At 37.2% G+C, this 16437-nt stretch overlaps 1 protein-coding gene across 1 annotated transcript in view; it reads right to left on the minus strand.

The window, feature by feature from the left end:
- SPEN (spen family transcriptional repressor) overlaps positions 1-16437 on the minus strand; it is a 92275-nt gene that overhangs the window by 49063 nt on the left and 26775 nt on the right. Inside the window, exons 2-3 of the mRNA XM_077775482.1 lie at positions 14598-14918; positions 11010-11486 (exon numbers count right to left, since the gene is read on the minus strand). Of these exons, the coding sequence (XP_077631608.1) occupies positions 11010-11486; positions 14598-14918 (798 nt within the window). The remainder of the gene's footprint in view (positions 1-11009; positions 11487-14597; positions 14919-16437) is intronic.

A 16437-nucleotide genomic window follows, 5' to 3' on the forward strand; every position in this document is an offset into this window, starting at 1 on the left:
AAGAGGAGACTTTGTGTGTTTTTCCTTAATGTTTATTTACTTATTTTGAGAGAGAGCAAGCAAGTTGGGGAGGAGCAAAGAGAGAGGGAAAGAGAATTCCAAGCAGGCTCAGTACTTTCAGCACAAAGCCCAACATGGGGCTCGATCTCATAAATCATGAGATCATAACCTGAGCCAAAACCAAGAGTTGGATGCTTAACAGACTGAGCCACCTGGCACCCCTATGTATATTTGAAATCTAATAATTTTCTTCTCCAGGATGCAGACCTACTAATATGTTTGCTGTTCTCTTTCTCCCTCCAAATCAGTAATTTTTTAAAGAACTCAGAAACCTGTCAACCATACTACTTTATTTTAGTAATAAAAATAAATTTTCTATGAAGAAAAAAAGAACTTAGATACTGACATCCCAAGGAGAATAATCAAGTAAACAAAACCAACAGATGGCTTTTATTTTATTTCATAGAAATTAAAGAGTTGAAAATTTCAGGGTGCCTGGGTGGCTTAGTCAGTTAAGTGTCTGATTTCAGCTCGGGTCATGATCTCACGGTTTGTGGGATCCATGTTCAAGCCTCACGTCGGCCACTGTGCTGATGGCTCAGAGCCTGAAGCCTACTTTGGATTCTGCGCCTTCCTCTCTCTCTGCCCCTCCCCTGCTCTCACTCTCTCTCAAAAATAAATAAAACCTTAAAAAAAAATTTTTTTTAAGAGTTGAAAATTTCGGGGCGCCTGGGTGGCTTAGTCGGTTAAGCGTCTGACTTTCGCTTAGGTCATGATCTNAAAAAAAAAAAACTTAAAAAAAAAAAGAGTTGAAAATTTCAAGATAAAAACTACACTTAATATTGGGAAATGGACAGCGAATACATTTTATTTACAATACTGACTTTCAGCAAAACATTCTCCCTTTTGAAATCTAAGGTAATTTCAGCTATTTAAAAAAGTAAAGGGGAAGCCTGAGTAGCTCAGTCAGTTAAGCATCTGACTTCAGCTCAGGTCATGATCTAGCAGTTCTGGAGTTTGAGCCCCACATTAGGCTCTAGGCTGACAGCTCATAGCCTGGAGCCTACTTCAGATTCTGTGTGTCCCCCTCTCTCTGCCCCTCCCTCAGTCTGCCTCTCTCTCAAAAAACTGTAAGCATTAACAAAGACATTTTTTAATAAATAAAAAAAGTAAAAATGAGGCAGAAGTACAAAATAAAGAGGCTAAGAATAGTTGTAAAATCCAGAAATAAATCAGCTATTTAAAATGTATTAAAATGGGGGGCACCAGGGTGGCTCAGTCTGGTAAGCATCCAACTCTTGGTTTCAGCTTAGGTCATGATCCCATGGTTAATGAGATCAAGTCCCATGTCAGGCCCTGTGTGGACAGCATGGAGCCTGGTTGGGGTTCTCTCTCTGCCCCTCTCCCACTCCAAGCACATGTGCACACACTCTCTTGCTCTCTCTCTCAAATAAACTTTTAAAAAATGCATTACGATGGTGTTAGATTTAAAATAAGCGTCCAAATATTTTCATTTTATATGAAAGTAAGGGACAAAAAATAAACACCTCTTCTGAGAATATTTATTATCCTTGACTTTGGCTTCATAAAGGCTTCAACTTTTACTGTTCCTCCTTGAAAGTCCCTGAATTCTCCCAAAACATAAAATTCACTTGTTATCCTCAAATCAATATACATCTGAATTGTCTATTTTCACATTTTAGTTAGCATGATATATGTTTCAATGGTTTCTGTGCACAGGTATGCTATCTTTACACACTTAAAGAACAACAAAAAAATCTCATTTCAATTAAAGTGATTCATCTCAAACTGACAGGTACAAACAGCAAAGAGGAAAAAGGTTGGTATTATACAATAAAACCAACTTCATTTCTACTCTCACTTCAATCCTACACAGCTGCAAACTGAAGATCTGGGGGGAAATATCATGGTTTCTAAACACCAGTTTTCCAAATACAGTTTGATTTGTTGTGTCATTTTTTCCTGAGATTAACACACTTTCTTCTGTTAAAGGAATACAAACTATTTCAGCCTTCCAAATACATCTGAGAATGAGGAATCACAGTACAACAAAACCAAATTTTATCTCCAAATAAATCTGAAGTTATCTGCCTATTCATTATTATAGATAAGGGATCACTTTTGATGATAAAAATTAGACAAATGTGTTTTTAACATGAAACACTACAACAATCACCCACAAACTAATTATTAGTTCCGTTAACACTTAAAAAAAACTGACTTTTAGGGTGCCTGGCTAGCCTAGTTGATCTTGTGGTCGTTAGCTCGAGCCTCATGTTGGGTGCAGAGACTGCTTAAAGATAAATTATTTAGGGGCACCTGGATGGCTTAGTGGGTAAAGTGTCAGACTCTTGGTTTCAGCGCAGGTCATGATTTCACAGTTCATGAATTCCAGCCCTCTGTCAGGCTTTGCACTGACAGCACAGAGCCTGCTTGGGATTCTCTCTCCCTCTTGGCCTGGGTGGCTCATGATCTCATGGTTCATGGAATTCAAGCCCTGCATCAGGATGGCTGCTGTCAGTGTAGAGCCCACTTCAGGTCCTTTGTCCCTCCCTCTCTCTGCTCCTCTCTACATTAAAATTGAACATTAAAATAAACATTAAATATAAATTATTTAAATAAAATAAATTAAAAATTAAAAAGCATAAAAAACAAAACCTAAAAAAAAACAAATGGACGCTTACTTTATGTACATATATTAAAACCAATGCCATATCTGACAGTTTCCAACACATTATATATCACAGCAAGTTGTATAGCCAGGTAATAAAATAAGTGTTCCTTCCTCAAATCAGCATTCTTGTAGAATTTAGTATTTAGTATTCTAAAGATTAAATTCTAAATTCTTTAGAATTTAGTATTCTAAATAAGCATACTTGTAAGATAAGAAATGAAAAATACAAGNCTCATCTTTTCAGCCTCATCCATATTCTTTCACAAGCCTGCAAGATGATAGTAATTTCGGAAATTTTTCTACATAAACTTGAAAGAAAATTCTCTCTCCTTACTTAACATCCACAAGCCTCCTCTTGAAATCATAGACAAAAGGGTATCTGACGGGCGCCTGGGTGGCTCAGTTGGTTAAGCGTGGTTAAGCATTCGACTTCAGCTCAGGTCATGAACTCACTGTTCTGACAGCTCAGAGCCTGGAGCCTGTCTTCGGGTTCTCTGTCTCCCTCTCTCTCTGGCCCTCCCCTGTTCATGCTGTCTCTCTCTCTCTCTCTCTCTCTCAAAAATAAATAAAACATTAAAAAAATTTTTTTAAAAAGGGTATTTGAATAAAACTCCCCCTCTAGTAAACTGTAATCTATAAAGTCTTGATTGTTCACAAAATGACTAGCAGAATTGGTCTTTATAGAATAAAAAGCTCATTAGCTCTTTTAACTATATCTGTTGTAAAAATCCCAAATGTGTTCAATATTCTAATTACTGTTTAAATATAATTAAGGTAAAATTATCTTAAATTGTCTATCATTAGGAAAAAAATGAGTAGGGTTATGGACAACTTTGATATAATTTACTCAAAAATATAAAAGAGGGGCATCTGAGTGGCTTAGTTGGTTGAGTGTATAACTCTCAATTTCGGCTCAGGTCATGATCCCAGGGTTGTGGGATCGAACCCCACATCAGGCTCTGTGCTGAGAGTGGAGCCTGCTTGATTCTCTCTCCCCCATACCCCTTTTTCCAGCTCGCATGCACGCGCGCTCTCTAATAAATAAAATTTAAACACACACACACACACACACACACACACACACACACACACACACGAGGCATCTGNGTTCTGTCTCACTCCGTCTTTCAATAATAAATAAATGTAAAAAGGGGCGCCTGGGTGGCTTAGTCGGTTAAGCATCCGACTTTTGCTCAGGTTATGATCTCACGGTTCGTGGGTTCGAGCCCCGCGTCGGGCTCTGTGCTGACTCCCAGCTCAGAGCCTGGAATCTGTTTCAGTCTGTGACTCCCTCCCTCTCTGACCCTCCCCTGCTCACGCTGTCTCTCTCTCTCTCCTAGAAATAAATAAAACATTAAAAAAAATGTTTTAATAAATGTAAAAAAAATGTTTATATATGTAAAAGAAATATAAAAATGAGATCTACAAATACTAGCAAAAGAAGTAGTTTCATTTCCCTTTCAATAAGAAGTAAATTATTCCAACTGCAAAGGTAAGACATTAGACAAGGATGGGACTTTAGTATAAACCACAAAATATCTTAACGCAGCATCACAGCTGAAAAGTCTGATTGCTCCAAGTTTTAAAAAAATATTTATTTATTTTTGAGGGGGGGGGCAGGGAGAGAGAACCCCAAGTAGGCTCTGCACTGTCAGCATGGAGCCTACCGTGGGACTCAAACAAACGAACTGCAAGATCATGACCTGAGCCAAAATCAAGAGCCAGACACTTAACTGACTGAGCCACCCAGACCACCCAGGTGCCCCTAAGCTCTTTTAAGTCTATTTATTTATTTTGAGACAGAGAGAATGGGGGCGGGGAGAAAGAGACAGAGAGAGAGAACGAGTGGGGGAAGGATAGAAAGAGAGGGAGAGAGACAGAATCCCAAGCAGGCTCCACATTGTCAGGGCAGAGCCTGACACGGGGCTCAAGCCCATGAACTGTGAGCTGAGGTAAAATCAGGAGTTGGATACTCAACCCACTGACCCACCCAGCTACCCCCTATTGCTTCAAGTTCTATATGCTTTTCTCATTACTTTAAATAAACACCACAAATATCAGTTCTTCTGCCCTAGAAAGTAAGAAAATAATAGTCTTTCTTGGGGCACCTGTGTGGCTCAGTCGGTTAAGCGTCCAACTTTGGCTCAGGTCACGATCTCACAGTTCGTGGGTTCGAGCCCCGTGTCGGGCTCTGTGCTGACAGCTCAGAGCCTGGAGCCCATTTCAGATCTTCAGATTCTGCGTCTCCCTCTCTCTCTGACCCTCCCCTGCTCACACTATCACTCTCTCTCTCTCAGAAATTAAAAAAAAAATTTTTTTAAAGAGTCTTTCTCCATCTTCCCCCTTGCTATCCCTAAGCTTCTTCCTTAAATCTTCCAACTATGGGGGCACCTGGCTGGCTCAGTTGGTAGAGCATGTGACTCATGATCTCAGGGTCGTTGATCTCCAGGGTTGTGAGTTCAAGTCCTACAGTGGGCATAGAGCCTACTTAAAAAAAAAAATCTTACAATTATGACAACATAAAAAAAATTCTAGTAATATCATAACTATATGGTCCCCCCCCCAAAAAAAAACCACATGAAATTTCATCAGGTTATTTTCAAAATCGACTTATTCTAATTTTAAAAATCTACATAGGTTAAAACAAAAGCTTGCTGTATATTCAGATTTACTCAAATAGGTAACTAAGCACAATTTAATATCACATGGCTTAGCAAAATCCACAAAAAGAGACAATGAGATGTCATCCACTACAGTTATTTTCATGCAGTTTTCTTTGCTTACTACTACATTCATTTTGTTTACCCTAAATACTTATTTTTGTGACTAAAAAGAATTAAAGTATGTAGTTACTGGACATATTCAGAAAGACCAACCAACAGAATTCAGAAGAACAAAAAGGATAAGAATGATCAGAGCCCAAAAAGCTTTAAAGGGAGAAGATGGGGCTGCCTCTGGAAAGTTGGAAAGATGCACCTAGCCATGCACCCAGATTAAGAAAATTTTACATGTTAGCTCTTAATTAGACACATACGTAGTTTTTCTGTTATGGATTAGCCACTGCAAATGTTTAATCTAAACTAGTTCTATTTTGGGGGCACCTGGCTGTCTCAGTCATAATAAGAGTATGCGACTCGATCTCAGGGTTGAAAGTCAAGTCTTCACGCTGGGTACAGAGACTACTATAAATAAAACTGAATGAATGAATGAATGAATAGGCAGGCCTGGAAAATACATAAATAAATAAACTGGTTTTCTTCTTGGGGCTCCCTACAACCCATCTTATTCCATAATCTGGTGCACAACACAATATTTGTTAAATAGATGGCTGAAAGTAAACTCAAAAGTGAACTTTAGACTAAAGAGATTTAGAGAAATAATCTACTGAATAGGAGGGAATGGAATATGAAAAGGTTTAGGATTATCCAAATCTCAAGCCTCTGCTTTTACCCTTTCATCCATTTCCCCCCTCATTCATTCAGTAAACTTCAGTAGGGTATAAAATCAAGGACTAACTGCCAGGATACCCTTTCAGCAATCTGGTGAAGTCTACATACCACTTTTCAAATTATGTTTCTAAATACATGAAGTAAAATAAATAGGAATAAAAGGGAAAACAAGTATTTTGACATGGTTATTAAAAGATTTAAATTTTATGATACAGTAATATGTCTTCATTAACATTAAGTTATAAACATTGAGTTTAATAACTACTTCCCAGTAATGATGACTAGAAGCCCAATCCTGAGATATCTACACCTATAATAATAAATTACCTGTGGATTTATACTGGTAACAAAGTAACTCATACTGTTAGTACCACTGGTTTTTGTTGCCTATTTTCATAATGGGAGGCAATACTTAATTTCAGTTACAGGTTACTAGTGAAAAGATGTAATTTTCCTGACCCAAGTTCAGGAACGCTAAGCCAGGCCAATCATCTTTGGCTGTGATTAAAGTAAACAACTGCGAAATGAAGCACAATCAAAACTTACTTTAAGGGGCACCTGTGTGGTTCAGTCGATTAAGTCTGTCTCTTGGTTCCAGCTCAGGTCACGATCTCACAATTCATGAGATCGAGTCCCAAGTCTGGTTCTGTGCTGACAAGGCTGAGCCTGCTTGGGATTCTCTCTCTCTCTCTCTCTCTCTGCTAGAAATTAAAAAAAAAAAGAAAAAAAGAAAAAAAAAACTATTGTAAGATGTTGGGAAAGTTTATGAACTAATTTAAATTCCATAAATTCTTCAATCCCTAGTGAAGAAAATTCATTAACATGATAGCAAAAAGAAACCATTCAATGATAGGAAAATATAGAAATAAAGTATGTTCAACTTCAACCAGGGCTTTTAAAATAAATGCTTTTGTGGAATTTATGTATTTAAAATTTTCTGTTGGGAGGAACAGTGACTTCCTAAACCATGAGACATAGAGCATCACAGGGCGGTACACAGGGAAGTTTATTTATTTTTTGGGAGAGAGAGACAAAGAGAAACAGAGAGTGACCTGGGTAGGGACAGACGGAGAGAGGGAAGCACAGAAACTGAAGCAGGCTCCAGGCAGAGCCCAACGTGGAGCTTGAACTCACAAACTCTGAGATCGTGATCTGAGCCGAAGGTGGACACTTAACTGACTGAGCCACCCGGGCGACCCCACTTTGAAGTTTTTATACCATTAAATCCTACTTTTTACCAGTTAAATACTGGTAACAGTTATGCAGAAACTGTAGATGTGTTATTTATAAAGCTGTCACAACCAGGGCCACCTGGGTGGGGCTGAGTCAGTTAAGTGACAGACTTCGGCTCAAGTCATGATATCATGGTTCAGGGGTTCAAGCCCCGCATCGGGCTCTGTGCTGAACGCTTGCTAGGAGCCTGCTTCAGATTCTGTGTCTCCTCCTTTCTCTGCCCCTCCCCCAGTTGCGCTCTGTCTCACTCTCTCAAAAATAAATAAATGTAAAAACAAAAATTTTATAAGGACTTCACAACTATTAATCCCATTTTTACTCATTTGAAATGCACTGCTAGGAATGTGTTCACCAAAACAATTAAGGAGGATGGAGGGTAATTTACTTCTCAGTCACGCAGACAGAATACAAGCTTGTTTCTATAGTTAGAAATGAATTATCTTTTTATCTACTACAAAATGTTAATCTTAAACATTTTTAATGAACTTGAAGGTCACAGTTTCACAGTCATAAAGTTTTAAAGATTACAAAAAAGAACTTATTTCTTCCAAATGGAAACTGAATACTGTGAATCTACGTAACATCTCAAAATGCTGCACTCCAAAGTCAACATAATAATAAAGGAAAAGAGGACATGTGATAAACAGAGGTTGAACACCCAGGGGTAACGGATATGCTCTGCACACTGAAAGACTTTATTTCTTAGACTTGTTTCAATCACAATATCAAATCTTTTAGCTATTTACAACAATTTTGCTTTATCCCTTGTGTTAACTAAGAAATGTAACCAAGTATTTCAACTATTTAGTGAACATATACTCTGAGACAGACAATATAGTAGGCTCTATGGTGTGCGCAAAGGAAGACCTCGTCCTGTTCTCACAGGATAGCATCAAAAGGTCTGTCACTGAGTCCCATCTCCAAAAAATTCATTGTTTTTCACAAATCAACATAATCTGATTCTTATACTGTCTCTCTCACTTGTCCCAACTGTGGCATTCTCAGAGTCCAAGTTTTCCTTTTCCAAACTATTTAAATAGCCTCCTAACCACAATCTCTGCCTTTCGTATTCTAAGTCATCAAAAGCCTTTCTAAAGCACAGATCTCAGCAAACTATCTCCCTTCTCAAAATCTTTCAGCCACTCATCTCTGCATAAAGAATCAAACCCAAAATCATTACCATGGTTAAGTCATTCTAAATTATTTGCTGTTGTAAAACACTTTTCCACCACTTGTATCTCTTCAGGTTGTTCCTTCAACCCACTATGTTGCCTGTCTGGCCTAAACCTCATCTCTTTTTGTAGAAATCCTACATATCCCACATACTCGTAAATCATAAAAATTTACAGCCCTAAGTATGAATCAGGCAGGTGACAGAGGAGGAAATATCTTCTACTGACTGTAATTTAGTACCCCTGTAGGTTTTCTAAGCTCATGCTGCCTTTGTGACAGTTATCTTTCTGACTGTAAATATTCAGAAGCATTAAGTGTCGGACTTCAGCCAGGTCATGATCTCGCGGTTCATGGGTTCGAGCCCCACGTCAGGCTCTGTGCTGACAGCTAGCTCAGAGCCTGGAGCCTGTTTTAGATTCTCTTGTCTCCTTCCCTCTCTGACCCTCCTCTGTTCACACACTCTCTCTCTCTCTCAGAAATAAAACATTAAAAAAAAAAAAGCATATAACTGTTCCTTTTGATTATATAAACAGAGATTAATTCCATCAAATTCATCAGATGACCTCTGGGTTCAAGCTTTTGAGCCTACAACGCTAAGGTTCAGATCCCAAACCACTATCACTCCCACTAAGTATAATCCTGAAGGCACTGAATGGGGTTTCTCTAACTTGACCACTTCTATGATCAGTTGGCTTTTCAGTAAGTTTTGACCCAATAGAATGCTATGGCATCTCTTTAATGAGACAGGTTTAGGGAAAATAACTAAAACCTCAGTATCTTAATTCCATGTAGGAGAAAGTGGGACAAGACAAGACTTTATAATCAGCTTCCAGAACTCAAATGAATCTTAGAGCATCTGGGTGGCTCAACTGGTTGAGTGTCTGACTTCAGGTCAGGTAACGATCTCATGGTTAATGAGTTTGACCCTCACATCTGGCTCAATGCCATCAGCAGAGCCCATTTCTGATCCTCTGTCCTCCTTTCTGCCCTTCCTCAACTTGCACACTCTCAAAAATGAACAGTAAAAAAAAAAAAAAAAAATCAAATGAATCTAGCCAATTATTTATCTCAACAATATACCAAAAATAAAATCAAGAGAAGTTAAGGGTTTTCTTTTTCTTTTTAATGTTTATTTGAGAGAGAGAGAGAGAAAGAACGCAAGCACAAGCAGTGGAGGGGCATGGTGAGAGAGAGAAGAGAGATAATGAGCTCAAACTCACAAACCATGAGATCATGACCTGAGCTGATAGCATAGTCAGAGGCTTAACTGACTGAGCCACTCAGGCACCCCAGTTAAGGTATTCATCCATGTGAGAGCTGCAAAGCTGGAACCAGATGTAATTTTCCCCAATTACATGATCATTTACTTTTCTTAAACTAATTCTAAGCAGGCAATACTAAAAGAAAAATAATCAATCTGGACATTTTAATCAGGTCAAAAAATTTGTATCCTGTATATTTAAAATATACACCACCTAAATATAAAACTAGGATATGTGAGACAAATAGACTGAATAACAGTAACTGGAAATGGGAAACAAAGACTAACAACTGAAGTAGTAATAATAACTTAAAAAAAGTAAATTAAAAAATTTTTAAAAATAACTAGCAATTATTAAAGGCAGTATTTATTGTATATAGGCATGAAGTTAAGCATGTTAAATACATTCTTTCATTTTAATCTTCACAGTAATTTTAAAGCACGATTCTTTTGAGATGAGAAAGCTGAGGCATAGAGAGCAACTTGTCCAAGATCATAAAAGGAGTAGTAAGCTATGCTGTCTACCTAGATCTATGATAAACTTCTAAGCTGTATCCTGTTAAGTTTACGTTTGAGTTATTATTTTCATCTTTAGAATAAAACTCCTTTGTAAAAAAATTCCCAACTAATGAAATTAGCTCACTCAGCCTTAGTGAACAGCTAAGTTACAACCTGCATTTAAAAGAAAGCTTTTCTATTTGAGTTTATAAATTGATTACCATTTTGTTGTTAAAATTAGTTTAAAAAGTATTCATAAATGCACTTAGTGCTTGATAATGTGTCAACAATATATTTCACCAATACATCTTTAATCAAACAGCTTTTATGAATTTCCACCCAAAATAATAGAAATAAGCATTATAGACCCAAGAAATTAAAAACTGTAAAGAGATATCACACATTCAATGGCACAGGATTTACTTCATTCAGCTAAAGTTATTGTTCTGGCTCTTTTGGCCATTTTAATACTGAGCATCTGAAACATGAAACATATTTGCAAATTGCTTAATTTCACGTATTTGACAGAATGGTGAATTCAATGGCCACCCGCTAATCAAAGCTTCTTCATTCGTACATGATCCAAAATTATTTACTTTTAAAAACATTACTATGCTACAAATCATTATCACTGATTGTTGAGAATTTGTGACAATTTATTCAACAGCTCATCTGTTAAAACAAAAGGCTGTTAACCTACCTGTCACTGCTGGTACTACTGCTGCTGCTGATTGAATCACTACTGGAGGATCTACTCCTAGAGCCGCTGCCGCTAGGGGACCTTGTGGGTCTAGACGCTTGGCTAGCCAGCCTCTGAGGAGACTGATTTCTAGACTGGGATGAATGTGGTGACCGACTCCTGCTGTGCTGGTAATTCCGCTCTGGCCTTCTGCCTCGTACCTCCCGGGTAATATCATCCCTGTAGATATCCCTGTGTACCACACTGGGCAGTGTAAACTGCTCCCGAGCCCTAGGTTCGTATCGGGGGTCATGAGCATCAAAACGGTTTGGACTTCGACTCCGAGAAGTATAATAGAGCCCATGTTGTAAAGTCCGTTCGCGAGGATCTCTATAGTAATCCTGATCGTAATGTCTTGTCCGATCAAATCCTCCCGTCCCCCGTTCATGGTGTCCATAGGCACTATGTTCATAAGCACGCTCCCTGTTATCTGAAGCCCTGCATTTAGGAGGGGGGGGAAAAATATTTAATCAATCAGAAAAGGGCAAGCAAAACTAAAAGCAAGTCATGCAAACATTCACTTCAGCATTGTCTGTCTTTACAACTGGTCATTTTCTAAACAGCATTAACCTACTTAGTAAGCAAATACTACCAAGCTTAACATTTTACTTGACTCCAAATATTACTTTCACAGCTGAGCAATCATTGTGTATACTGGGCTTTCATGACTAGTGTTCTGCAAGTCAGCTGCTCTTTTTATTACGGATGTTCTGGCTTATGTTAAGAAATATACATTATACCATCTCCTTTTCATTTGCAGTTAAGTGGAACAAGAAGAGACTATCATTTTAATATCAACATTATCTACACTTCCATCTAATTAAAATATACATCAAACTTTTACTTACTTAGCAAATTTATTTTAGGCAAAATTTTCATGATACATTTTAACAGAGACATGAAAGCCCTATTGCAATGTATGTCCCAGCAGTAGGAGGGCATTTTCAAAGAAGTCCAGAAAAAAATTTTAAGTGTGACTTTTTCTCAGTAACTTTTGACTTCTTGGGTAATTATAAAAATTACTAGATTATGTAAACTGCTGTGCCCAAACAATCACATTTAATGATAGAAATAGAATCTTAAAAGAAAAACAAAGAAAACCACTTAGGATATCAAAATATTGGGTTGACACATGCCAGTCTATGGTAAATTTAACTAATTAAAGAATAAAGATTATTTTATCTCCTGGTGCTATCAAATTCTACATAATTTTTAAAATGCCTAATCCATGATGATTCGATTTGTTAATACTTGTACTTAATGGTTACATGAAATATGTTCTTTTAGGGTTTACCTAAACTCAAATTGCCTCTGATGAAATCAGCCAACTTTGGGAACTGTAAGATATTCAAAGGTTGCTGTCAGCAATGATTTAAAAGTATTTCTGTAGGTCACAAATATTTGCCAACCTATGGTTACAAAATTTGTTGTTGCATGTTCCATTACACACATGCAATTATGTGCTAATATTAAAAACCAATTCTAATCCTATGAAGAAATCTTAACATTTTCTAATTTTGTAGGAAACCAGAACTCATTTCCTGAGTTCCTAAAAGACCATTGCATCACTTGAATCTGAATTTGAGAGTTTCTTCTCAACCTTTTCTTTGGATTAATCTTCTATCAAAAGATTAAGGAATCTCATGAAAGAGACAGAAGAATTAGAATCTCTCCAGTAAAGAATATCTGGCAAAAATCTTACAACTAATACTACATCCCCAATACATACATAGATCCAAATCTCTCCACTAATCTTCATTTTCGGCCACCATTTCACGTAGTAGCAACCATACTTTCCTAGGCTCTTTTTGCTATTTGCTGCTATGATTTAAAGCAACTGGCGTGGCAAAAAAATTCAGTAATATCTTTCCTATTCAAATGTATTAGCTTTCTTTTTAAATTTGCTACATTGTTGGCATTTGGATAGATATTTCAATGTCTAACAAACAATAGGGTTTCCTTTGAGATGTAAAGAGAAAATTCCGCAAATAATTCAATTTGCACCCTATCAAATGTTAATTGGTAAAAGCTGTTATTAATGATATACCAGAAGCAATAAGCAATAGTTCTAGGAGAATTACTGCTACAGCTGATATTTTATAAATATGCGAAGTTCTTATCCATTAGGAAGATACAGAATGCAGGCACAAGAGCTAGCAGAGCTGAAATCTAATAGCTATTCTTTGATTCATCTATTAGTACTAAATACTTCTAGAGTTAGTGGGAGGAAAAAAAGAGAGTTTGACTTGGGTTAGGAGAGGGGCTAATATACACAGGTCAGGACATACCAACCTTTTCCAAGTGTGGAAACACGACCTATAATCCCAATTAAATCTAGGGAGAGAATTGTGAACATAACTTCCCCAATTTTGGCCCCTCTTATGGGGGTAATCCACCTTCTTAATGGGCAAGGGTGTCAAATGATATTTAGATGAACCACAAGGAAAAAAAATCTTAGTGACCAGATAAAATAATTCCACTGGAAGCAAGTAGTCCCAGACAAACTGTAACTCTCAAACCCCCAGACTTCTTTCTTGAGATAGTAGACAATTATAAATTCATCCACATTTATAAAAATTTCCAGCCCTAAGTATGAATCAGGCAGCTGACAGAAGAGGAAATATCTCTAGGATTCCACCACATGAGGAAGTAACAGCTGTTCGCCAATAGTTCACCTTTGTAGCCATCCAGCACAGTCAATTTTGACTGCTGTATCCACAACTGATCGTCACCATGTGTTCAAGGCTAAAGTAACTTTAATTGGTCAGCAACTTGTTTAAGAAACAAAACAGTAATCCTCTTCCCCTGGGCTAATGGAATCTTGACTGTATGACATCCCATACATTCCAGCAATTAGAAAAGCATGGCTATATTCCAGGATTTAGAAACATTCATCATCTCAATTTTCCCCCATTCCATCAAGGAGTATAATTCCAACATGGAAACTGTGTAGATCCAAAATGGAAAAAATTAAACATTGCCTTCACTCTTCTTCATCCAAGTACAGATTTCCAGATTGAAGTATTGTTTGTAGAATCCAAGTGGCTGAATCATTATGGTCTGCTAGGTTTCTGACAATCCAATTCGTTTGTACACTTTATGTAGTGAAAACTGAGAAGCAGATATCAACTTCTAAAAGAATCTGTAGGCTCTAATATTCCAGATATATTCCATATAGTACAACCACAAAATCTGCAGCCAAATAGCTCCATCAGATAGCAGAAATATATCCAAGGAAGGCCTTCACATTATCCAAGAGAAGAAATAATTAACTCTAGAAGACAGGTAACTCCAAAAATGATACTGCCATACAAAATCTTCCACCACTTTACATCTCAGGAGTAGATATCCAACCAGCTGCAGGGAATATCCTGTACGATTCCACAAGATACCAGCCACGGGGATAGAAAGCACTTCCGTTTCCAACCCAAAATAGGAAACATTGAGAATGCCCAAAACTTTAAATCCATCTGGGGCCCCTAAACATGAGTTTCTGTTTCTCACCATATCAAATACAAAATACCTGCCTACAGAAACCTTGGAACTTACCCATCAAGTCTCCGCTCATAACGTCCTTCTCGTGCATGAAGTGATGGTGGGGGGCCATAAGCAGGCCCTCCACCACCTCCTCTGAACCCAGAAACCTCTCTACTACGAGATGCTATGGAAACTGTATCATCCAATCCCCGAGCAGCACTTGGAATGGTGCCTGGTTCATTATAATCCGTGCGTAGGTCTCTATCTCCCATTTTGTTGACTGAGTTGTGAGCTTTCTGTGCACTTTTGATGTCCACAAAATCCACAAAGGCAGCCACTCCTCCTTCAGATCCCCTCTTGGGGAGAATTTTGACACTTTCCACGCGGCCATATCTGGAAAAAATAAAACCAACATTATTGCTGCACAGCAATAATTTTCCAAAAACAGTTTTTGAAAATTTGTTTCATATTTTTAGACAATTTACATTGTCTATGTATACGGGAGGAATTGCAAAGTGACACTTGAAATCGCTTTTACACTTCGAATGCTTTTTCACTCACATTTTTCTTCCTTGGGGCAAAAATGTACACTTTTTTTTAATCTTTCTTTTTTGTGAAAGAGAAAAAGTACGCACACAAGCAGGGCAGGGACAGAGGAAGAATCTTAAGCAGGCTCCGTGTCCAGCATGGAGCCCAGCACAGAACCAGCACGGTGAGATCATGACCTGAGCCTAATTTAAGAGTTGGAGACTTAAGCGACTGAGCCACTGAAGCGCCACTACAGAATCTTTTTTAAAGTAAGCTCTATGCCCACATGGAGCTTGAACCCATGACCCCTGAGATCTGGAGTCATAAGCTCTATTGACTGAGCCAGCCAGGCACCCCCAAAACTTACAAATGTTTTAACCATTTTACTGTTCTCATATCTTAAACATAATATTTACTAAATTACTTTTCACCTTTCAAGAACACTTAGCTGAAACGAGTCTCTAAGAAGTTTTAGGAATTTTTACATCCTAAAAAAGGATATTAAACCTAAGATTGTTCAATGTTACTTAGAAATCTTTAAAGATGTTTATTAAAAAGTAAAAATTGTAACTGAAAACAGCTACTTTACAGATTTCATTTTAACTAAGTGAAATGATCTTAATGAAAAAATGAGATTATTTCACTCTTAAAGGTAAAATAAATCCAGTATTTTCTGTGTCCATTTATTTTACCAGTGACAGTCTAATTTTTAATGCAGTTTTATGCTATTTAATTTTTTTCAGGATGTTAAAACTATTAAAACTTATAATTTAGGTATAATTAAATTGTTTCTCAAATTAATGAAATTAAATAAATTAATAAATTTGAGAAAATCTTTTGATAGGCCATGTGTTCCCATTTTTAGTCAAAAAATGATGATTATGTTTGCAAAGAAAAATTTTAGGACACTTTTACAATTTGAACCATATATATATGAGAAATATAATGGTTTAGAATCTTAAAAGTCATGAAATTTCCACAAATTTCATTAGGAGTTAATTATATTTTATGTGCTTGTAATTTGACATTTTAGAAAGGCAGGCACAGCACTTTTAAATATAGCATTCTTATTTGCTGACAACCCAAAATCATAATTTTACACTTCCCCTGAAGAAGCTGACATTATCAGAAAGCAGAACTTTCCTCTTTACATCCTGTAGTATGACTTAAGTTACTACCTCCCACAAGGAAAACATAACCCTAAAACTCAATTTCATCAGGCAACTGAACTAGAAGTCATTATGTGCTATTAATGAATTAATGAAAGATCTTTTTAATTTGGGAAAACATTGTTAGAAACTGAAGTAGTTCTTTTCTTTCCATACAAACACTAAATAATACCTTCCATTATATCTGACAAAGGACTTCTATCCAGAATCCAAGA

This window comes from Crocuta crocuta, unplaced genomic scaffold, assembly GCF_008692635.1.
Source record: "Crocuta crocuta isolate KB4526 unplaced genomic scaffold, BGI_CrCroc_1.0 scaffold127, whole genome shotgun sequence".
Lineage (NCBI taxonomy): Eukaryota > Metazoa > Chordata > Mammalia > Carnivora > Hyaenidae > Crocuta > Crocuta crocuta.